This window comes from Gopherus evgoodei, unplaced genomic scaffold, assembly GCF_007399415.2.
Source record: "Gopherus evgoodei ecotype Sinaloan lineage unplaced genomic scaffold, rGopEvg1_v1.p scaffold_43_arrow_ctg1, whole genome shotgun sequence".
Classification (NCBI taxonomy): domain Eukaryota; kingdom Metazoa; phylum Chordata; order Testudines; family Testudinidae; genus Gopherus; species Gopherus evgoodei.
The window spans coordinates 1,160,722-1,184,262 of NW_022060064.1; the positions used below are offsets into that span (position 1 = coordinate 1,160,722).

At 46.0% G+C, this 23,541-nt stretch overlaps 2 protein-coding genes across 2 annotated transcripts in view; both read left to right on the forward strand.

The window, feature by feature from the left end:
* LOC115642642 (zinc finger protein 436-like) overlaps positions 1–23,541 on the forward strand; it is a 936,374-nt gene that overhangs the window by 54,128 nt on the left and 858,705 nt on the right. The gene's annotated exons all lie outside the window — the stretch shown is intronic.
* On the forward strand, positions 299–23,037 carry LOC115642605 (zinc finger protein 419-like). Its single transcript, XM_030546246.1, has 7 exons — positions 299–477; positions 8,482–8,556; positions 10,778–10,850; positions 11,076–11,202; positions 19,151–19,184; positions 19,230–19,246; positions 19,956–23,037. The coding sequence occupies exons 1-7, from the start codon at positions 371–373 to the stop codon at positions 20,702–20,704; spliced, it is 1,182 nt and encodes a 393-aa protein (XP_030402106.1). The 5' UTR covers positions 299–370; the 3' UTR covers positions 20,705–23,037.

Below are 23,541 nucleotides of genomic sequence, written 5' to 3' on the forward strand. Positions count from 1 at the left end.
TGGAGCTGGGGGCAGAGGGGTCACTGCTGTGAACGCAGCTCGCAGCTGCCCCAAGGGCGGAGTGGGGGGGGGTCTGTGCCCCCTTGTGCAGAGGCGCCTCCCCCAGCCCCTTGCTAATCACCTGCGGGGCTGCCCAGGGGGCGGGGCCCAGCTGGAGAAAGCCCCCCCGGCCGGGCCCCCCCGCACAGACCCCGGGAGCAGCAGCAGCAGCTCACAGCTGATCCAGCCCGGGCTGCAAACCCCGCTGGGGCTCGCACTGAGCATGCGCAGTAACAGCGGCTGAGCCCCTCCCTTGCCTGAGCTGGAGAGGGCGGAAGCAGCGCCCGGGGCAGGCTGGGAGATGTAGTTCCTGGCTCTCCCGTGAGCGGAAATGACGTCGCCGTCAGAGGCGGAGCCCGGCTGCGAAGGAGCGTTGGGGGTTCTGGTTCTGCCTGGCTCGCGCGGGGCCGTTGGAGCCTCTCCCGGGGCCGGAGAAGGGTTTGTGCCGTGGGGGCTCTGGGCATGCGCAGATCGCGGCGGGAGAGCCCTTCAGTAACCCCCCCGCGGGGGCTGGGGGCTGAGACCGAGCTGGGGGGCTGGGAAAGGGGCGGGCGGGGGGGAAATGTCTGTGCAGCCCGGACATGGGGGGGGGGGGGAGAAGAGCAGGTGACCCCCGAGGAGCGGGGAGAGAAAGGGGGGGGCTGAGATCCCCTCGGATTTACCGCTGCCCCCCCCGTGGGGACCCCCCTCCTCTCCCGTCCTGCCCCCTTTCTCCCTAGAGAGCAACGAGCAGCACCCAGGGTGACCCCCCCTCCCCCAAACCCCTGAGAAGTTCCCTGTTCCCCTCCCCCCATTGTGCCCCATTTTCTCTGCCCTTCGCCAATGGCCAGTTCAGATCTCAGGTTTGGGGTGTTTCCCCCATTTTCACCTGCAGGGATTTGTCCTTGTGTGGGTGGGAAATGGTTCCCCCGAGTGATTTCTGAACTGGGCAGAGGCTGGGGGGGCCCTGAGACAGGGACACCTCTGGGGAGGGGTCACTTTTGGCATGAAAAGTGACCTTCAGACTCCAGCCCCACTCCTTTCCCAGGGCTCCCTGCTGCCCATGTGAGTGTGAGGCAAGAAGAATCCGTCCATTTCTGTTGTTGATTGAATATCCCTGTATAATCCCCTCCAATTTCTAATCTTTTCTCTTGAACTGTTGAATGGTAACACAAAAACTCCCCATATGTTGGTCCTTCTCTCTTATATTGGCAAATATTTAGTTTCTCCTCAGTTCTGAAATAGTGATACCAAATTGTTAAAAATCTTCCTGCTTTTTTCCTCCAGGTGTCCTTGCCTTGCCTGAGATTAGGTCCCGCCGTTTGTAGGCACTGCACAAACCCTAACCAAGTTTGGGGCCCTGGTGGTGCCAGGAACTGCACAGACCCCTACAGAGAGCAGGGACCTTGTTGTGCCGGGTGCTACAGTGACCCTGACTGAGCTCCTGGCTCCTGTTGTGCCAGGCCCTGCATCAACACCAAGTGAAATCAAGCTCCCACTGTGCCAGGCGCTGCAGAGACAGCAAACAAAATCAGGGATCTTCTTGTTCCAGGAGCTGCAGAGACCCCAGGTGAGATCTTGGCCCTGTTCTGCCAGATGCTGCAGAGACCCCAAGTGAGATCTGGGCCCTGTTCTGCCAGGTGCTGCAGAGACCCCAACAGAGGTCGGATCCCACCGTTGTAACAGGTGCTGTGGAGACCGCAACTGACATCAGGCCCCCCATTGTGCCAGGTAAAGCTGAGACTTGAATCGAGATCAGCCCCTTTCTCCCTCCCCCCTGCCCCCCCTTTATGCCAGGCAGCACAGGACTGCAGCCCTGGTAGCTGCCTCCATTGTTCAGGGTATTTGAGAAACCTCGACTGAGATCTGTGTCCCTCTTGGGCCTGGCATTTCAGTTACCTTGACCATGATCATGCCCCACCACCGTGTACTGGGCACTGCACAGAGCCTGACAGCGATCCTGCCCCCACATTTTGCGAGATGCTGCAGGGACTCCAAACAAAATCAGGGATCCTGTAATGCCTGGAGTTGCAGAGCCCTCGACTGAGACCAGGCACCTTGTTGTGCAGGGCTTTCCACAGACATTGACCAAGATCAGGGTCCCCATTGTGACAGGTGCTGAACAGACACCAAGGGTATCTCTACCATAGAATATCAGGGTTTGAAGGGATCTCAGGAGGTCATCTAGTCCAACTCCCTGCTCAAAGCAGGACCAATTCCCAACTAAATCATCCCAGCCAGGGCTTTATCAAGCCTGACCGTAAAAACTCTAAGGAAGGAGATTCCACCACCTCCCTAGGGAACCATTCCAGTGCTTCGGCACTCTCCTCATAAGTCATGTACTCCAGTCCCTAATCATTTTTGTTGCCTTTCGCTGCACTCTTTCCAATTTTTCCACATCCTTCTTGTAGTGTGGGGCCCAAAACTGGACACAGGACTCCAGATGAGGCCTCACCAATGTTGAATAGAGGGGAATGATCACATCCCTTAATCTGCTGGCAATGCCCCTAATTATACAGCCCAAAATGCCATTAGCCTTCTTGGCAACAAGGGCACACTGTTGACTCATATCCAGCTTCTCGTTCATTGTAATCCCTAGGTCCTTTTCTGCAGTACTGCTTCCTAACCATTCGGTCCCTAGTCTGTAACGGTGAATGGGATTCTTCTGACCTAAGTGCAGGACTCTACATTTGTCCTTGTTGAACCTCATCAGGTTTCTTTTGGCCCAATCCTCTAATTTGTCTAGGTTCCTCTGTATCCTATCCTTACCCTCAAGTGTATCTACCACTCCTCCCAGTTTAGTGTCATCTGCAAACTTGCTGAGAGTGCAGTCCACGCCATTCTCCAGATCATTAATGCCGATATTGAATAAAATCGGCCCCAGGACTGACTCTTGGGGCACTCCGCTTGAAACCAGCTGCTAACTAGACGTGGAGACATTGATCGCTACCCGTTGAGTCCGATGATCTAACCAGCTTTCTGTCCACCTTATAATCCATTCATCCAGCCCATACTTCTTTAACTTGCTGGCAAGAATACTGTGGGAGACCATATCAAAAGCTTTGCTAAATTCAAGGAATAACACATCCACTGCTTTCCCTTAATCCACAGACCCAGTTATCTCCTCATAGAAGACAATTAAGTTAGTCAGGTATGACTTGCCCTTGGTGAATCCCTGCTGACTGTTCCTGATCACTTTCTTCTCCTCTACGTGCTTCAGAGTGGATTCCTTGAGGACCTGCTCCATGATTTTTCCAGGGACTGAGGTGAGGTTGACTGGCCTGTAGTTCCCCGGATCCTCCTCCTTCCCTTTTTTAAAGATGGGCACTACATTAGCCTTTTTCCAGTCATCCGGCACCTCCCCCAATCGCCATGAGTTTTCAAAGATAATGGCCAATGGCTCTGCAATCACATCCGCCAACTCCTTTAGCACCCTCAGATGCAGCGCATCCGGCCCCACGAACTTGTGCTCGTCCAGCTTTTCCAAATAGTCCTTAACCACTTTTTTCTTCACAGAGGGCTGGTCACCTCCTCCCCATACTGTGCTGCCCACTGCAGCAGTCTGGGAGCTGAGCTTGTTCGTGAAGACAGAGGCAAAAGAAGCATTGAGTACATTAGCTTTTTCCACATCCTCTGTCCACTAAGTTACCTCCCTCATTCAGTAAGGGGCCCACACTTTCCTGGACTTTCTTCTTGTTGCTAACGTACCTGAAGAAACCCTTCTTGTTCCTCTTAACATCTCTTGCTAGCTGCAACTCCAAGTGTGATATGGCCTTCCTGATTTCACTCCTGCATGCCTGAGCAATATTTTTATACTCCTCTCTGGTCATTTGTGCAATCTTTCACTTCTTGTAAGCTTCTTTTTTTATGTTTAAGATCAGCAAGGATTTCACCGTTAAGCCAAGCCAGTCGCATGCCATATTCTTTCTACACATTGGGATGGTTTGTTCCTGCCCCATCAATAAGGATTCTTTAAAATACAGCCAGGTCTCCTGGACTCCTTTCCCCTTCATGTTATTCTCCTAGGAGATCCTGCCCATCAGTTCCCTGAAGGAGTCAAAGTCTGCTTTTCTGAAGTCTAGGGTCCATATTCTGCTGCTCTCCTTTCTTCCTTGTGTCAGGATCCTGAACTCGATCATCTCATGGTCACTGCCTCCCAGGTTCCCATCCACTTTTGCTTCCCCTACTAACTCTTCTCTGTTTGTGAGCAGCATGTCAAGAAGAGCTCTGCCCCTAGTTGGTTCTTCCAGCACTTGGTCCAAGAAATTGTCCCCTACATTTTCCAAAAATGTTCTGGATTGTGTGTGCACCGCTGTATTGCTCTCCCAGCAGATATTGGGGTGATTAAAGTCTCCCATGAGAACCAGGGTCTGTGATCTAGTAACTTCTGCTAGTTGCCGGAAGAAAGCCTCGTCCACCTCATCCCCCTGTTCTGGTGGTCTATAGCAGCTCCCACCACAACATCACCCTTGTTGCTCACACTTCTAAACTTAATCCAGAGACTCCCAGGTTTTTCTGCAGTTTCATACTGCTCTCTTACATACAATGCAACTCCCCCATCTTTTCTGCCCTGCCTGTCCTTCCTGAACAGTTTATATCCATCCATGACCGTACTCCAGTCATGCGAGTTATCCCACCAATTCTCTGTTATTCCAATCACATCATAGTTCCTTGACTGTGCCAGGACTTCCAGTTCTCCCTGCTTGTTTCCCAGGCTTCTTGCATTTGTGTCTAGGCACTTAAAATAACTCACTGAGTGTCCTGCTTTCTCAATCTGAGAGAGGAGTCCTCCCCTCTTGCACTCTCCTTCTCCTGCTTTCTCCCGGAATCCCATTTCCCCACTTACCTTAGGGATTTGGTCTCCTTCCCTCGGTGAACCTAGTTTAAAGATTCCAGACAAGTTGGATTCCAGACAAGTGATTTCCATAAAGTTTTAGAATTTGTTTGGGGAGAGGTATTGGAAACCATTAAGGCCACATCTTTGCTATCTGGTATAGTTTCAGCTATTCAGAGTATTCCCATTGACTCAGAAGTAGCAAGCACTAGGTGTGGTAAGTGTTATGTGGGATGAAGACCTTATTTGCAAACTCTTTGAAGCAGGGATCTGTCTGCAAACTTTAAAGCCATGTGTCGTGCTCCAGGGCTTGTACGTTTTGAGTGGATACACACACCCTTCACCTGTTTCTACAGGGCTGTGTTGCAATTGCACAGCGTGAGTCCTAATCACTCATTTAAAATACCCATAACAACCAGTTGATGTTTTACTTCCCTTCGTATTTTCAGTGTTGTCACTTGTTTGTTTGTGGTTTTGTTTGCTGTGTTGCTTTATTACTTATTTTTACTGTTCTGTTTGTGTGAAGTATTCATCAAATTAAGAATTGACGTCTCATAGAAATAGTATGAGCCTGAGTGAATACCTTTTACTCTCCTCTCCAGTATCAGAAAATATTGTATTAATATTTGCGATGAGAGCATGACTATTTCTAGTTGACTCGTAGATTTGTTTAGCATCTTAAAGCTGAGCTGCGTGCGCATTACTATGCATTCAAGAGGGATAGTTTTTGTGAACTGCAAAAGTCCGGTGCAGGCTAGTGTTTTGGCAGATGTTTCATTTTTTTGAGAGTAGCTTTCCCTGAAGATTTAGTGTTCTATGGTAGGATTAGGTTATTAAATTGGACCTCTGGTGCATATTTTTAATGCTTTTGCTTAATGGCCCTGACTGTGTTTTATTTCTATAGCTGTTTTCAGTATGCCACATTTTGGTGTGTTTACTAACTTGAGTTGTTAGAAAGGATACATGTACTCCAAGCGCAGTGTAAATTTTCTTTTTATTTGATTTCATGTTAAATACACATTTTAAACAGTGCACCTTATTAATTATCCCTTGTTTTAATATTCTTTCTTCTTCTTCCATTCCTATGAATTGTTTAAAAATATGTATTATATCTAGGGTTTTTATTTGTACTGGTGGCGCACATCCACACAGTACCTCAATATTGGTGGAGCACATAACATTCATTCCTCACATGGATGGAAAAAATTAGAGGGAACGTTGGTGACGACTCTCTTGGGTGGATGGGCCGATCCTGGGGCCCATTACCTCTCAGTGATTGATTTTCCATTCCAAGACCATAAAGTAGATTTTCAATGTAAATCCTTTGTTCCTTACATATACCCCGTACGTTGATCTCTCAGTCATGATAAGTCTTGACCAATTATGAGCTTTTTGTAGATGCCTCTGTCACAGAGTCATTGTGTCAGTGCTCTGGAACTACTCTGTATGAAGCCAGTCAGGACTCTGGGGGAGCCTCCTCTCTCTGAGCGTACAGTCTCGAGGGCAGAAGCTTACACAAGTTCGACTTTCCCGGGTCTGACCTCGGAGCATTCAGCATCCCCAGCCACACTGTGTGCTTCCTGCAGTGAGTTCCCCCGCATGGGGCTCCTGAGGATGCCAGAAAGCCCTGCACCCCAACTCCACAGTCAGACGTGACTCTCGGTCAGCCAGTAAAACAGAAGGTTTATTAGGCGGAACACAGCGTAGAACAGAGTTTGCTATCACAGAAATCAGTGACTTTCAGCCAAGTCCATCTTGGGAGTCCTGGGCCAGATGCCCTGGACTCCTCCTCTTCCAGTCCCCCCCACGCAGACTTCCCACTTCCAGTGAACTGACCTCCAACACCCCCCTGTTGCTCTTCCTCCATCTCCTGGTCTCACTTCCCAGGCAAAAGGTGTCATCTGGTTGCACCCCTCTCCTGGCTCTCCAGTTACATAAGTGCAGGCAGCTGGGAAGCTTCACCTGCCCCGAGGGCCTCAGCAAAAATCACATACCCAATTCCCTCCACCAAAGTATTGGTGCAGCACACTGGGAAACTGAGGTACACACATTTATTAGTATAGGACAGTAAGACTCAGAGGCAACATAACAAAATGAATAAACCCCCACTTTGTCACAGCCTCAAATGATCTCCCCTATAGGTAAATAGACCCTCTAAGAGATCGCTTGATGATTACATGTTCTGTTCATTCCCTCTGAAGCACCTGGCATTGGCCACTGATCTAGATGGACCTTTGGTCTGCTGCAGCCGGCTGTTCTTATGTTCAGTCTCTATCAGGAGTATCTACTCATTTGGACTCACTGGGGAGCCACAGAAAGAAACAAGGTGTGCTGAGGCAAGAAGGCCCAGTCTCGGAGCAAGTGAGGTCACGCTTGTCTAAAGCTAAACCTAAGCCCAGCCCATGAAAGGGGGCACTCCCAGGAGAGACTATATAAAGGCTGGAGCATAAAACAACTTTGTAAACCTGAGAGAGCTGCCTTGGGGACAGTGACAGGGAGAATCCCCCAAAGTGACACCTTTGATTCTGCTCTTCTCTCCTTTGGTTCATAGAATAATAGAACTGGAAGGGACCTCGAGAGGTCGTCTAGTCTAGTCCTCTGCACTCAAGGCAGGACTAAGTGTAATCTAGACCATCCCTGACAGGTGTTTGTCCATCTTGCTCTTAAATATCCCCAATGATGGAGATTCCACAACCTCCCTAGGCAATTTATTCCAGTGCTTAACCACTCTGACACTTAGGGAGTTTTTCCTAATGTCCAACCTAAACTGTTCTTGCTGCAATTTAAGCCTATTACTTCTTGTCCTATCCTCAGAGGTTAAAAAGAACTATTTTTCTCCTTCCTCCTTGTAACAACCTTTTATGTACTTGAAAACTGTTATCTTGTCCCCTTTCAGTCTTCTCTTCTCCAGACTAAACAAAGCTAGTTTTTCAATCTTGCCTCATAACTCATGTTTCCTAGACCTTCAGTCATTTTTGTTGCTCTTCTTTGGACTTTCACCAATTTGTCTTTCCTGAAATGTGGCACCCAGAACTGGACACAATACTCCAGTTGAGGCCTAATCAGCACGGAGTAGAGTGGAAGAATTTCTTCTTGTGTCTTGCTTACAGTACTCCTGCTAATACATTCCAGAATTATACTTGCTTTTTTTGCAACAGTGTAACATTGTTGACTCATATTTAGCTTGTGATCCACTGTGACTCCCAGATCCGTCTCCGCAGTGCTCCTTCCTAGGCAGTCATTTCCTGCCTTGCATGTGTGCAACTGATGGCTCCTTCCTAAGTGGAGTACTTTGCATTTGCCCTTATTGAATTTCATCCTATCTACTTCAGACCATTTCTCCAGTTTATTTTCCAAAGCACTTGTAACCCTCCAGCTTGGTATCATCTGCAAACTTGATAAGTGTAACAGAGAGACTCTGTTACTGGGAGGTTTTCACCATGTCTCAGAGGGTTACACCTTGGTGGGAGGGGGCTAGGCCTGCACTGCAATAAAGTCACTCTGTGCTTCACAGTGTGGCAGAACCTAGAATGTTCATTAGCAGGGAAAAATCCTGAGTGGAGTCGGCTTGTGGAATGGACAAAAAGGCCCATCTGAATTCTCTCATGTTGCCCTTCTCGCCCTGGTAGGCTACAGAATAATGTCCAGGTTTCACTCCAGATCCACCCAGGGGGAAGGAAATCGCTGCAATGGAGCTGGCTCAGGTAAGGGATTATCAGGAGCTGGTGATGGGCTCTGCTTTGAAGAAGAGTGCTTTACCTAAGCCACTCAAGGACAGATAGAAGACAACAGCCAATTTCCCAGCTCTCGAATCTTGCACACCTGCTGTGGTATAATCCAGAATTATACCATCTTATAGTGCACAGGGATCTGTATTATGTAAGCTCATTAATATAGTTCGCCTTCCCATCGATATGGGAAAGATAGGCACAACAAGCTTGGGCTAACCAAGCTGAGTTTTTTCCCCAGACACTTCACTCAAAATACACTGGTTAAAATAAAGCATAAAACAAGTTTATTAACTACAGAAAGATAAAGTGATTATAAGTGATAACCAACAGATCAAAGCAGATTACTTAGCAAATAACCAAAACTTCAAACTAAGCCTAACATACTATCTGGATAGAATTTGAATTAGCAATTTCTCACCCTGACTGATGCTACAAGCAGTCCACGAAGTTTCCATACACAAGCTAGAAATCCCTTTAGCCTCAGACCAGCACTTCTCCCACTTCAGTCTTTGTTCCTCAGGTGTTTCCAGGAATTCTCTTGTGTGGGGAATGAGGCCAAGAGATGCCGTCAAACCCCACCTTATGTAGCTTTTCCATATGTTGGGACACCTTTGTTTGAAACTGAGTTCCCAGTCCAGTTTGTGGAAAAATACAGGTACCAAAATGGAGTTCATTGTCATGTGATCTGGTCACATGCCCTAGCATGCCCTGCTGAGTGCTAAGCTCTTGCATGGTCCATTGTCTTTGAGTCATCAACACTGTCTGGTGTCTTCATTGTTGTACCTGAAAGACTAGTTGTAGATGTTACCCAGAGTAAGCACATTTGAAATACAGATACATAGTCAATATCCATGACTTCAGATACAAATATGATGCGCACACACACAAATGGGATAATCATATTCAGCAAATCATAACTTTTCCAATGACACCACACATGATGTATCTTGCACAAAATGCATCATAATTATGTCCTAATAATATTATAACCATACCACTATGATGAATATGGGGTGTCGTGTCAGATAGGGCCTAATTTCAAGGCATAGGAGTTGAGAATGGAACTTCCCCTCTTTCTGGAACAGGAAATAACCCTCCAGCCAGGGCTGGGACAACTTCCAAGACTCCCAGTGCTAGAGCCTGAATCTACTGACACTTCATTAGTTACCCCCACCCCCAATCTTTGTGAGAACTGCAGATTTTATCAGTGATTGTTTTATATTCTCGTCTAGGTCATTGATAAGAATGTTAATAGCACAGGGCCAAGAACCAATCCCTGCAGGAAGCCGGTAGAAATAAATCCACTCAACCATGGTTCCCCATTTACAATCCCAGTTTCTAATCTATTTCATGTATGCCGTGTTTATTTTGTATCATTCTAGTTCTGTAGTCAAAATGTTGTGCTCGACCAAGTTGTATGCCTTACAGAAGTCTAGGTATATTACATCAATACTATTAGCTGCAACCAAACTTTTTATCTCCTCCAATAAGGATATCCAGTTAGTTTGATAGGAATCTATTTTCTCTAAAGCTTTAATGGGTACTAATTATATTACTCTCCTTTAATTCTTTATTAATGAAATCCAGTATCGACTGCTCCATTATCTTGCCCAGTATCGATGTCAGACTGATACTCTTGTAATTAGCTGGGGCATCTCTTTTACACTTTTTAATACTGGCACAGCATTAGCTTTATTCCAGTCTTCTTCTGGAATTTCCCCAGTGTTCCAAGTCCTAATTAAAATCACCATTAACAGTCCACCACACTCCTCCACCATGTCTTTCAAAATTCTTGGATACAAGTTATCTGGACCTGCTTATTTAAACATGTCTAACTTTAATAGCTACTGTTTAAAGTCACCATGAAGTCCTGTTGGAATGGAAAGAGTGTCGTTGTCAACATGATGTAACACATGTCATCAGATCTGTTTTTCTCAAAATCCAGGAGAGAAATATTTATTGAAGACTTTTACCTCTTCTTCTGCATTATTTTTGATAATTCTGCCATTTCCATCTAGTAATGGACCACTGCCGTTGTTAGGATTCATATACTTTTCAAAACTTCCTTCTTATTTTCATTGATTGGTCATTGATTTCTGATAGCTTCCCTTACCAGTTTTCTACAGTTCTGACCTTCTAACTTATATTCTTTACTATTGACTTCCTCTTTCTTTCATATATTTTATTTGGAGAGTATTGGGATTCCTACCAGGGAGCCACCAGCAGGATCCAGAGACAGCCCCATCTCCTATATCAAGCTCTGGCTAGTAGGTATCTGATAAATGTGAAGACCCTGTCCCCCTGTCAGCTGGGAGACACAAGTTTCTCTCTTGCTACTCTCTGATGCCGCCTGGCTGCTCAAAGCAAGGTGAGGTGGGACTCTGTTAACATGTGCCTCCCATAGCTTCCATTTACCTGGTGCTGCTGTTCCATGAATGGTGGGGCTGTGAATGGGGCATCAGATACTGAACGTTGGACTCTTGCTCTTTCAGGGGCTGGTGACTTTCGAGGAAGTGGCTCTGTATTTCACCAGGGAAGAGGGAGCTCTGCTGGACCTCACTCAGAGAGCCCTCTACAGGGATGTCATGCAGGAGAACTATGAGTCGGTGGTGTTGCTGGGTAAGGAGTGCTGTCACCTTGGTTATTAGAAGCTGTGGGGTTTCTAAAGAACCTGAGTAGTAATAACTTTATTCATCATACAAGGTTTGACAAGTTTCCTTGTCCCCCTTTCTTTAGTTTATCTCCCAGCCATTAGAATAATATTTGGACATGTGCCTTTTTGGTGCTATCAGTCATTTTAAAATTGCATTTAATGTATCCTTATTGGATACATTAATAAGTAGTGCTTACATGCCTTTTCCTCATTTTAAGAGGAAAATATGCCGCCTGTAGTATTCTGAATTAAGTAAATAGGTGTCTGACTCATGCATGGCTTGTGTGACAGTCAGATGAGCTCCTCTTCTGATAGGAGAGCATATAATGTTGCCATTCAGGACCCCACAGGTGAAGGGAGAACAGAGCCGTGGGAGGGGAGGAGCAGGGGTGGAGTAGATAATTCTGGGATGCCCAGATACGGGGAAGATGTGTGCAGGCTAATAGCTAAGAAGCAGCAGGGAGGGAGGAGGTAGTGAGAGATGAGGAGGGAACACAAGAAGCTACCAAGGTGCCGGGAGGTGGTGCTGGCTGAGAGTAATGGGAAGAAGGGGAAGGGAGTATGGAGGAAAGGCACCCAGGAAGTGGGCTGGGTGGGTCAGTGGGAGGGAGAAAAGGTTTGGGGATCTAGAGCTCTGGGGGATCCCAGACCTTTAACCCCGAATCCTACCCAAGCCTTGTTGCTTTAGAGTCTGCACTCCAGTTTTATTTCTGTTCAGTTTCACTTCATTATACATATTTTCCTCAAATGTTGTTTTAACTCGACCTCCCTCTCCCTCTCATTAATCCTCTCCCTATATAACCTCCCCATCTCTCTGCACAGTGACCCCTGCCACCGATCCTGAGTCCTTGCTGCATTCCTCCCTCCCATAGCAGGGCCACTACCCAGACACACATGGGCACCTTGTTGATGATATCACAGGGTGGTGGTGTAGCCTGTACAATTTTTACACCTATAAGATTATGTATTGGGGTACAACTTTCCCTTGTACATGGCTACTGAAAGTTAATTGAGAAGATGAAATTTGGTGAAACGCACAGAAATTTGATTTAATACAGACAGTTATAATTGAAATCACAGGCAGGGATCAATACACATAACAATTAAACTAAGGTAAGAATAGTAAAGAGGGACACCGTTGGAAAGATTGAGGGGCAAAGGAGACCATCAGAGTGGAGGCCTTGCTTCACTTTTCTTGGGGACCTGACAAAATGAAAAAATGGTAACTAGGAGAGGTATTTTATCCGCTTCCTTATGGTAAGAGGATGGCTATATGCCATATCTGCTCCTTTACTTTGATTACAAGAATGTCAATAGCTGCCCCAACCCATATGTGGCCTTGGGTAGTCCATAATTAAGCATTAATACTCATGATTTACATCACTTATTTATTAATAATTCCAATATACGAATGCATCCAACTGCTGAGATACTGCATAGCAACCTAATTGCTAAAGCCCACCTCAAACTTCCTTCTTTCAGAATCCTGTGGCGTATTGCACCTGTTTGTGGTTCCTCGTTAGTCTCTCAAAATCAAGGTGCAAAATATCTGACCTAGGATTCTCTCCTTAGACCTATTCCGATAAATCCCGACTTCAGCATAACTACTCCCACAAAGTCTCCACCTAACATAAGGCCCTTAACTGTAGCAAGCTTAATAACCCCTTTATTTATGTTCACCTCCTTGCCCCTGCATGCATGTTCCAAACTAATAAGCAATACTCTGATAATGACATTTTACCTCTAGTGAATATAAAATTGCCCCCAAGACATGAGACTAGGTCATAAAATCAGGTCAGGGTCAACATGAGTGAGAGTTTGGAGAGAGTCTTATCTCCCCTCTCCCCATCTGCAGCAGCCACAAGCTGTCTTCCCTCCAGGCTCCTTGGATCTTTTGAGCCTGTCCCTCCTGAGGTTGCATGGCCCAGTTCTTGTTTCTTACCTTCTCTTTTTCTGGAAGAATTGGAGGCTGTTGCTCCTGAGCTTTAGTGCTTAATTCCCCAGCCTTCTCCACACACTGGGTGAGTTTAATTCTCCCTCCCATTCCACCTGCATCACTAGATTTCCTAATATCCCAAAATGTGCTTTTGCAGTGTCACAGTTATGGACTAGCTAAGCTTTGACCTGCCTCCATGGTCTGCTCAAGGAATGTCCGTGGGAGGATCTCAACTTGGCTGAGTGAAGCATCCATGGACTCGTTATGTTTTTGGGAGCAGGAAGAACTGGGCTCGTAGATGCAAGGAGCTCTACTGGAGTGAAGACAAATGGACAGGCACAGTGAAAGGAAACTAAACTGTTTTCTACAGCATCATGGCTTAAGGGCATTGGCCAGTATGGACTATACTGTCTTTTTTGCTTATCTGTCCTAATCTAAGGACTTTCCAATGCTGTGTTTCAGTTCTCTAATAAACCCTGCTATGTTTTAAAAGTCTACCCAGTATCACAGCAAAATATTGCTGTGCGCATTGAATGAGGAACAGTCTCTGAAGAGGAGTGTAGTTCAGCTGGACCTGCTGGCAGAGTTGACAGGTTGAAGTAGGAGTGTTGAAGCCAGAGACTTCACAAGCACTGTTTAAAAGCCCAGGCATTGCACAGATCCTATGGATCCATGACAGCATGCTTAATGGGGAAAGGATATAAAACAGGGAAAGGATCTCAATGCGTATTTACCATGACCCCCTCATCAGTCCTTGTGGGAATCCCTGATCAGCTCTAAAGTGTATTAAAACCTTCCTTAAAGGCTTACTTCTTAGTTATCAGGTCATGTCAGTTTTGTTAGAGGGCCTCCCACTTCCCTGGTTCTTGTCACGCAGACAGCAAAAGAATATAATGCCATAATGCCATGTTTATTATGGTTAGTTTCCAAGCAAGCATATTCCTAAGCCCTTCACGCCAGTCGGGCTTATCTCAATACGCCAATAGAGTCTGTTCCCCTGTGTTCCATTCCCAGCTCTGATGCTCCAGAGCCTTGCCTCTGTTTCTGTTCCTCCCCTTAACAAACATGATTCCAATTTCCCTTCTCTCTCTATTTTATATAGTCATATTCTCAGCTATACCTTAACCAATCATTTTACTGAAATTTAACTAACCAATCCTAACATTGTAACAATTCTCTAACCAATTATATCCCACTACCCTAATTAACTTGTACCTAGGAAAATTAACTATACATCAGACAGAAACAATTAGAACCAGACAGTATAACAATAGAAAAGTGTTGGCCATAAAGATAAAACAATACAGAAATGAGGGTTTCAAAACCACAATCATTGATAAGTGATTTCTTGCCAGACAGGGTGCTGTCAAACTAAGTTTTCTTAACCATCTTAAGATCTGTTTCTTTATCTGGTGGTGATGGGCACTATCAGGATAGGATCATCTTCCTAACAGCCCAATACCACCTTATTTCAGTGTGACTGGTTTGGTATGTGAGGATGTGAATGTATGCTTCCCACCTTATGGCTTCTTCTGCTGTTTAGCCAAAGGCCTTAGCCTAAGAACAAGGCCTCAGACTATCCTAGTGAGAGAAGGCCCACGCACAGGCAGACTGTGATTTTGATTCTTTGTTTTTATACCCTGGTAACTAGCTAAGTGATAAAAATACACCTAAGTTCTTAAAGTATAGGCTTTACAGCCAAGGCAGCTGGTCTTTGGATGTTACTGACTAAAAAGGATGCTTACTTTCATGTCTACATATTCTTGGGACACAGACGTTTCCTGCGTTTCATGGTGGCTGGGCGCCACTTCCAGTTCATAGCGCTTCCCTTTGGCCTGTCCTCGGCTCCCAGAGTGTTCACAAAATGCATGATGCCAGTGGCAGCTTATCTGACACATCGAGGTTTCCAGATCTTCCCATATCTCAATGACTGGCTCATCAAGGGCAGTTCTCTGGGGCAGGTGCAAAGGAGCCTCGATTTGGTGCGCTTCACCTGTAGTGACCTGGGCCTGCTAATAAAAACATATAAGTCCACGTTGACACCAGTCCAGCGCATAGAATTATTTGGGCATTTCTCGCTGGCCAGGGCCTGTTTTCCGGAGGTGCATTTTTGGTCCATATTGGACCTGATTTCCCACGTAAAGAACCACCTGCTCACCATGGCCCACACGTGCCTGCGACTGATGGGCCACATGGCCACATGCACGTACATGGTCAGCCATGCTTGACTTCATCTATGGCCTCTGCAAGCATGTTTGGCCTCGGTCTATATCCCCAGCAGGCATGCTCTGGACCGAGTTGTCACGGTGCCCAGCCACATCCTCTCATCCCTGGACTGGTGGCTGGATCCCAAGTTGATGCTCCAAGAAGTTCCCTTAATGACCCTATCCCCATCGCACGCCCTCCTCTTGGACATGCAGGTCCTGACAGATAATACTGCCGCAATGTATTACATCAATGGACAGGGCGGTGCCAGATCTTCAGCCCTTTGCTGGGAGGCGCTCAGCCTCTGGGACTTTTGTGTGCAGCATGCCAATGATCTAGTAGCCACCCACCTGCCAGGAACCAAGAACGTCCTGGCAGATCACCTCAGCAGGACCTTCTCGTCTCGCCATGAATGATCACTCCATCAGGAGGTGGACAACGTAATCCTGCACAGGTGGGGGACGCTGCAGGTGGACCTGTTTACATCCAGGCAGAACAGAAAGTGCCACGTGTTCGGTTCTCTGCAGCGAAGGGACAAAAGTTCCCTGTCAGTTGTCTTCTTGATTCAGTGGTCGGGAGTGCTGATGTCTGCCTTCGTGCCGGTGCCTTTAATCCACAAGATCCTGCTAAAGATGATGCAAAACAAAGCAAATGTCATCCTTATAGCCCCCGCATGGCCTCACCAACACTGGTTTGGCATGCTGTTGGGTCTTTCAGCGGCCACCCCACTGCAACTGCCTCTTCGGCCGGATCTGCTGTCCCAGAAACACAGCAGTCTGCTGTATCTGTTCCTGGCGACGCTGCACCTGACAGCTTGGCCTCTGCATGGATAAGCATGGACGAATGGCAGTGCTCTGATGGTGTCCAGCAGGTCCTGCTAGGCAGCAGAAAACCCTCCACCATGGCTACCTACATGGAAACGTGGAAGCGGTTCACGTGTTGGACCTCTGACACATTTGCGCTGAAGAGGCCCCACTGCAGCACATCCTGGACCTTTGCTGCACCTTAAGCTCCTGGGCCTGTTGCTGTCTTTCTTCAGGGTACACCTGGCAGCCATTTTGTCGTTCCACACTCTGTTTCAAGGCAGGACCTGGGGATTACAATGGATGAGAAGCTAGATATGAGTCAGCAGTGTGCCCTTGTTGCCAAGAAGGCTAACGGCATATTGGGCTGCATTAGTAGAAGCATTGCCAGCAGATCGAGGGAACTAATTATTCCCCTCTATTCGGCACTGGTGAGGCCACATCTGGAGTATTGCGTCCAGTTTTGGGCACCTCATTACAGAAAGAATGTGGACAAATTGGAGAGAGTCCAGCAGAGGGTAATGAAAATGATTAGGGGGCTGAGGCACATGACTTACGAGGAGAGGTTGAGGGAATTGGGATTGTTTAGTCTGCAGAAGAGAAGGATGAGGGGGGATTTGATAGCAGCGTTCAACTACCTGAGGGGAGGTTCCAAAAAGGATGGAGCTCGGCTGTTCTCAGTGGTGTCAGATGACAGAACGAGGAGCAATGGTCTCTAGCTGCAGTGAGGGAGGTCTGTGTTGAACTACAAGGGTGGTTCAAAAAAGGGTGGCAGCAAAAAAACTTCAGGACCAGACTTCAAAGAGAAACTGCTGAGCTTCAGTTCATCTGCAAATTTGACACCATCAGCTCAGGATTAAACAAAGACTGTGAATGGCTTGCCAACTACAAAACCAGTTTCGCCTCCCTTGGTTTTCACCCCCAGCTGCTGGAAGAGGGCCTCATCCTCACTGATTGAACTAACCTTGTTATCTCTAGCCTGCTTCTTGCTTGCATATATATACCTGCCCCTGGAAATTTCCATTAGATGCATCCGACGAAGTGGGCATTCACCCATGAAAGCTCATGCTCTAATATGTCTGTTAGTCTATAAGGTGCCACAGGATTCTTTGCTGCTTTTACAAATCCAGGCTAACACGGCTACCCCTCTGATACAAGAGTGGTGAAGCACTGGAATGGGTTGCAAGGAGGTGGTGGAATGTCCATCCTTACAGGTTTTTACGGCCCAGCTTGACAAAGCCCTGGCTGGGATGATTTAGTTGATGTTGGACTAGATGACCTCCTGAAGTCTCTTCTAACCCTTAAAAAAAGACAGTCTTCGCCCATTCCATGATGGCGCATGGTTCTTTAAAGGTCTGGAGTACCTCTACCCTCATGTGTGGGACATGGTCTCCCCTCGGGACCTGAAGCTTGTGCTGACAAGGCTCATGGGTCCCTGCTTTGAACTCTTTGCTTCCTGCTCCTTCCTGCTTCTCTCCTGGAAGGTCTCCTTTTTGGTCACTATATCTTTGGCCCATAGGGTGTCTGACATCAGGACACTCACATCAGTGCTGCCATATATGGCCTTCTATAAGGACAGGTCAAGCTGTGTCTGCACTCGGCTTTTTGCCCAAGCTCGTCTCCCCTGGTCAAGACATATACTTACTGGTTTTTTGTCCAAAGCCTCATGCAATGGATGAGGAACTCAGGCTGCATACCCTGGACGTCAGATGGGCGCTGGACTTCTACACAGATAGAATGAAGCTGTTCTGACAGTCAATGCAGTTGTTGGTTACTGTTGCAGACAGGATGAAGGGTTGCCCAGTGTCTGCCCAGGAAATCTTATCTTGGATCATGGCCTGCATCCATTACTCTTATGAACTGGCGAAGGTGCCCCTGTCGACTAAAATGATGGTTCACTCTAGTAGGGTGCAGGCATCAGCAGCCTTCCTGGCGCAGGTGCTGATCCAAAAAATCTGTCTGGCTGCAACCTGGTGAGATAATGCGATGTTGATGAGGGTTAGTTTCCAAGCAAGCATATTCCGAAGCTCTTCACACAAGTCGGGCTTATCTCGATACGCCAATAAAGTCTGTTCCCCAGTGCTCCATTCCCAGCTCTGATGCCGCAGAGCGTTTACCCCATAACCCTCTTCCCAGCTCTGAGACTGCAGAACTTTGCCTGTGTCCCTGTTCCCTATTCCCATTCCCCCCTTAACAAACTTAATTCCAATTTCCCTTCCCCCCTGTTCAACACCAGTTTATATAATAATCTCAGCTATACCTTAACCAATCATTTTACTGAAATTTAACTAACCAATCCTAACATGTTGTAACACAATTACCTAACCAATTATATCCCACTACCCTAATTAACTTATACCTAGCAAAATTAATTATACATCAGACAGAAACAGTTAGAGAACTAGACAGGTTAACAATAGGAAAGTGGGGGACATAAAGATAAAACAATACAGAAATGAGGTTTTCACAACCACAACCATTGAGAACTTATTTCTTGCCAGACAGGGTGTTATCAAACTAAGTTTTCTTTAACCATCTTCAGGTGTGTTTCTTTATCTGGTGGTGATGGGCACTATCAGGACAGGATCATCTTCCTACCAACCCAATACCACCATATTTCAGTGTGACTGGTTTGGGATGGGACGATATGACCCTTCGCTACCCAGCTTATGGCTGCCCCTGCTGCTTAGCCAAAGGCCTTAGCCTAAGATCAAGCTCTCGGACTATCCTAGTGAGAGAAGGCCCATACACAGGCAGACTGTGATTTTGATTCTTTGTTTTTAAAGCCCGGTAACTAGCTAAGTGATAAAAATACACCTAAGTTCTTAATGTATAGGCTTTACAGCCAAGGAAGCTGGTCTTTGGATGTTACTGACTAAAAATGAGCTGGGGGTAAAGCCGTGGAATATTCTTTGTGACAAGTATCCCAGAAATTCCACTGACCTCCCTGGTTTTCTTTGCTTTGAGCAGGGTTTCCAGTTTCCAAACCTGATGTGATCTCAAAGCTGGAACGAGGGGAAGAGCCATGGGTCCCAGACCTCCAGGGCTCTGAGAGAGCCTGCACAGGTGAGGAATTGGTTAAACCAGGGGTCGGCAACCTTTCAGAAGTGGTGTGCCGAGTCTTCATTTATTCACTCTAATTTAAGGTTTTCCGTGGCAATAATATATTTTAACATTTTTAGAAGGTCTCTTTCTATAAGGCTATAATATATAACTAAACTATGTTGTATGTAAAGTAAGTAAGGTTTTTAAAATGTTTAAGAAACTTCATTTAAAATTTAAAGTAAAATGCAGAGCCTCCTGTACCGGTGGCCAGGACCCAGGCAGTGTGAGTGCCACTAAAATCAGTTCTCATGCGTGCCATAGGTTGCGTACTCCTGGGTTAAACCAACTCAAAAACTGTCTGTGAATACAAGAAACATTTGGGATGCTCTACAAAGACCTTGTGAGCTCTCCAAGTTCAAGATTGTTCCCTGCAGATGAGGAATCATTAGGCAGATGTCATTCATGGCTTCGCACCTGTCCTGACTGACAGCTGGCAGCAGGTCCCTCCCCAATCTCGCTTTCCTCTGAGTGTTCTGGGGAGATGTGGACCAAAACTGATCCCTTTCTCCTCTGGGGAAGGGTTTGGGGAAAATCAGCTCCTGATAGGTTTGATCTCTCCCGCATATATTTTGGTTTGTTCATCTCTTTTTTTCAATTCCTGTCTCTGAGATTTCCTTTCTCTCTGGCACAGGGAGTGACCTATGTCTGGATTCTCTCTGTCTCCCATCAGGTGACGGAATGGTGCGTGAGAATGAGGAGGAGAAACCCCAGCAGGAAGATGCTGAGCAAGTAGAACCACATGGGATGTTATCAGGAAGATCCAAAGGGAATGTTTCTGGGATTTGTGCACTCCCAGAAAAAGCAAAAGCTTGTGAGACTCCGCATATTCCAGAGGAAAACTTGAGTAGCCACTCAGACCTTATTACTCGTGAGAGAATCAATGCGGAAGAGACACACTACATATGCCATGAGTGTGGGAAAAGCTTCAGTGGGAGCTCAGACCTCTTCACACATCAGAGACTCCACAGGGGAGAGAGACCCTACATGTGCTCTGAGTGTGGGAAAAGCTTCAATCAGAGCTATACCCTTATCAGACATTGGAGAACCCACACCGGAGAGAAGCCCTATACGTGCTCTGACTGTGGGAAAAGCTTCAATCAGAGCTCAACCCTTATCAGACATAGGAAAATCCACACAAGTGAGAAACCTTACGGATGCTCTGAGTGTGGGAAACGCTTCATTGATAGTTTAGCCCTCATCTCACATCAGAAAATCCACACAGGAGAGATGCCCTATACATGCTCTGAGTGTAGGAAAAGTTTCAATAATAGCTCTGACCTCATCAAACATCGTAGAATCCACACAGGAGAGAGACCCTACATGTGTTCTGAGTGCGGGAAAAGCTTCAATCAGAGCTCAATCCTTGTTAGACATCAGAAAATCCACATGAGAGAGAACTGGAACAAATGCCTTGACTAGGGCTGGCCAAAGATGTTTCTTTAAAAAAAAAATAAATCATATTTGCTAATTCCCACATATGATCTTTGTATCATCTTCACTATGGTCTCTCAGCTCCCCTAGATAAGTTGCCTGCTTCTGCAGCTCACCCTTCTTTGGGGTCAGTCCTGTGATCTTTTCTATTGACTCCTTTCCTTTGAGTCATAGGAGTGTGTGTCCCTCCAGCCAGGAATGTTCATCAGCTCCAGGTGGGAGAGAGGTTTTATCAACAAGCTACACTGAGGCAAAAACTACCTGTGCCTTCCATCCACTAGGACTGTACATGGCGTTGCCTGCTCAAGTTAGTGATCTTGGTGTAAAAAGTTGTAGTGCAGATGCAGCCCAGGTGCAGTGGTTGGCATTAGCTTTCCCCTTAACCTGACCTAAACTCCATCACTGTTCCTAGTCTAAACAAACCCTGAGCATCACAGTTAGTTATACTGTTCCCCCATTTCACAGCAATTGTTAGTCATCAAGTTTCCCCTTCGGGAACAAATTGTTTCATTCCTGGTTGCTCTGATGTTGCTTCAGGTTGTGCTGCAGAGCAGATATTTGTCCCTCCGTTTTCCTCACTTAAAATATATTGAACTATAACAAAGAGCAGGAACAGGGCAGGGATAGGGAAAAATGTCATTTAACGCTCTGTAACAGAAGAAGATAGGGTAAATCAGAAGGATTCCCATATTCCTCATCACCATCCCAGTCCCCCTGTTGTTCAGTTGGTTAGGTCAATATTTTTTCTAAAGGGCTGAGAAGAGTATTCCCTACTAAATGACTGTAACTAAGGAAAATACCCATGCATTTGGCTCCCAACGCAGTTGTGGTCCAGGCCCTGCAGGAGGTCGTTCCTGAAGATATCTCCTTCCTAATCAGGTGCGTGTTGTCTATTAGTTGGGAAATGCAATCCCTATCTAGGTAGAGATGGGAAAATTGGAAGTGACATTTCTGTTCAGCTCACCCCTGGGAGATGCTGCAAATGTCTAGAAAATGAAATCCATGTTGAATGTGATATAGCTGCAGAAAGAAACCTATTTTTAATAGATACCTGACATCTGGTGTCTTATAGGGATTCTAAATTGCACCTGAATTTAGTCCCTAATTTAATCTGTGCCACCAGATTAAAGAAATAAAAGGACATTTTGTGGGAGTTATACCTCACTATCGTTACTGATCTGTTGTGCGGTTGGTGAAGAATTCTACGCCAGAGAAGTGTAAAATTACTCCAAGGAAGATCAAAGATTTGACAAAAACTCAGGTAGAAATTGCAGGTACGAGTGGTTGATTTTTCACCCCGGAGATGGAAGCTATGGTGACCCATGTCCCAGGTAAACTATTTTTAGAACACTGCTTATTAGTTAAGTGGCATTGATCACGCTCCTAAAGGATGCCATGATTAAATTGGGCACAACTGTCTTTTTCAACTGATTCCTTCAGAGCCATTCCATGCCCATGGGTAACAGTCTGGCTGCCTTATTGGACAAGAAGCATTTGCATCCTGGGCAAATGATTTGTAGCCGGTGAGGGAATGTATCCGATCCCAAGTTCATAGTGCAGGATATATGAATGCTGAGTCCAACGTCTGTGGTTTGGTCTCTTAGTTTACTCTTGAATCTAATGCATTTGTATCACTTCTCCACCTCCTGCTACTCTGAAAGATTAGAAAGTGTGAAAATGGAGCACAGGTGTTTTTTCTCATGATACAACCTTCCCACATAGTGTGAGACTCCTTCCTCCCACACTTCTGGGAGAAGACCCAGAGAGAAATGAACTGACAGAAATGGAAGGCTCCTAGGTTATTGTAGATTGGACTTCACACACAGCTGACTGGGTGGAAATGGGAATTAAGAGAAAACTGCCTATCGGTTTATATTTTGTAATCTTTGAATACGTTGTTTCCAGTGACAATGAAATTTAAATATGAAGTTTGTTTAGTGTAAGAGGCTGATTCTGTGATAACTTTCAGTGTTACAATATGATTCAGGTTTTCTTCTAGTTCTGTCCCTGTCCCCTCCTACTATATCAGAAATGGTGGTTAATCCTGAAATTAAAACCTCACTCCAAAGGAATTAGAGTGGGGGAATATGTGAGAGAAGTAGCCTGTATGAGAAGAGAGATCCAGTATGGACTGTAATTATTTCTATTTAAAATGGAATTTATTTTGATAAATTTTAAAATAAATCTTCTGTTAAGAGGAAAATTACTTGAGACAAGATGTGTAACCTTTTACCCATTCCCCACAGTGCTGGTGTGTTTCTGTTTGTTTGTTTTATCTTTCCTCCGGTGGTTGTTTTTTAATAAAAGAATAGTTTTTGTTTTGAAAGCAATCTTTATTCCATTAGTTGAAAGCAAACAGATCCCTACGAAGCAACAGGCAATTTTCTTATACCTTCATAGTGCATTGTCTATACCAATCCCCTCCTAGCATTACAAGCACTGCACTGCTGTACATAGCAACAAATATTAGTAGCTTTCAGCTTCAAATTGCTGACTCAGGATATCCCTGATCCTCCAGGTGCTAAGCCTCAGTGGTCCAGCCCTGAGTGAAGCTTTCACCGTTCCTCATGGTGCTTAAAATAGAATCATAGACTTTAAGGTTGAAAGGGACCATTATGATCATCTAGTCTGACCTCCTGCGCAATGCAGGCCACAGACTCTCACCCACCCACTCATGTATCAGACCTTTGTCCGAGCCATTTGAAGTCCTCAAATCATGGTTTAAAGACTTCAAGATGCAGAGAATAAGCTAAACCCTGAGCATGTGGGCAAGACTCACCAGCCAGACTCCCAAGAAAGAATTCTCTGTAGTAACTCCCATCCCA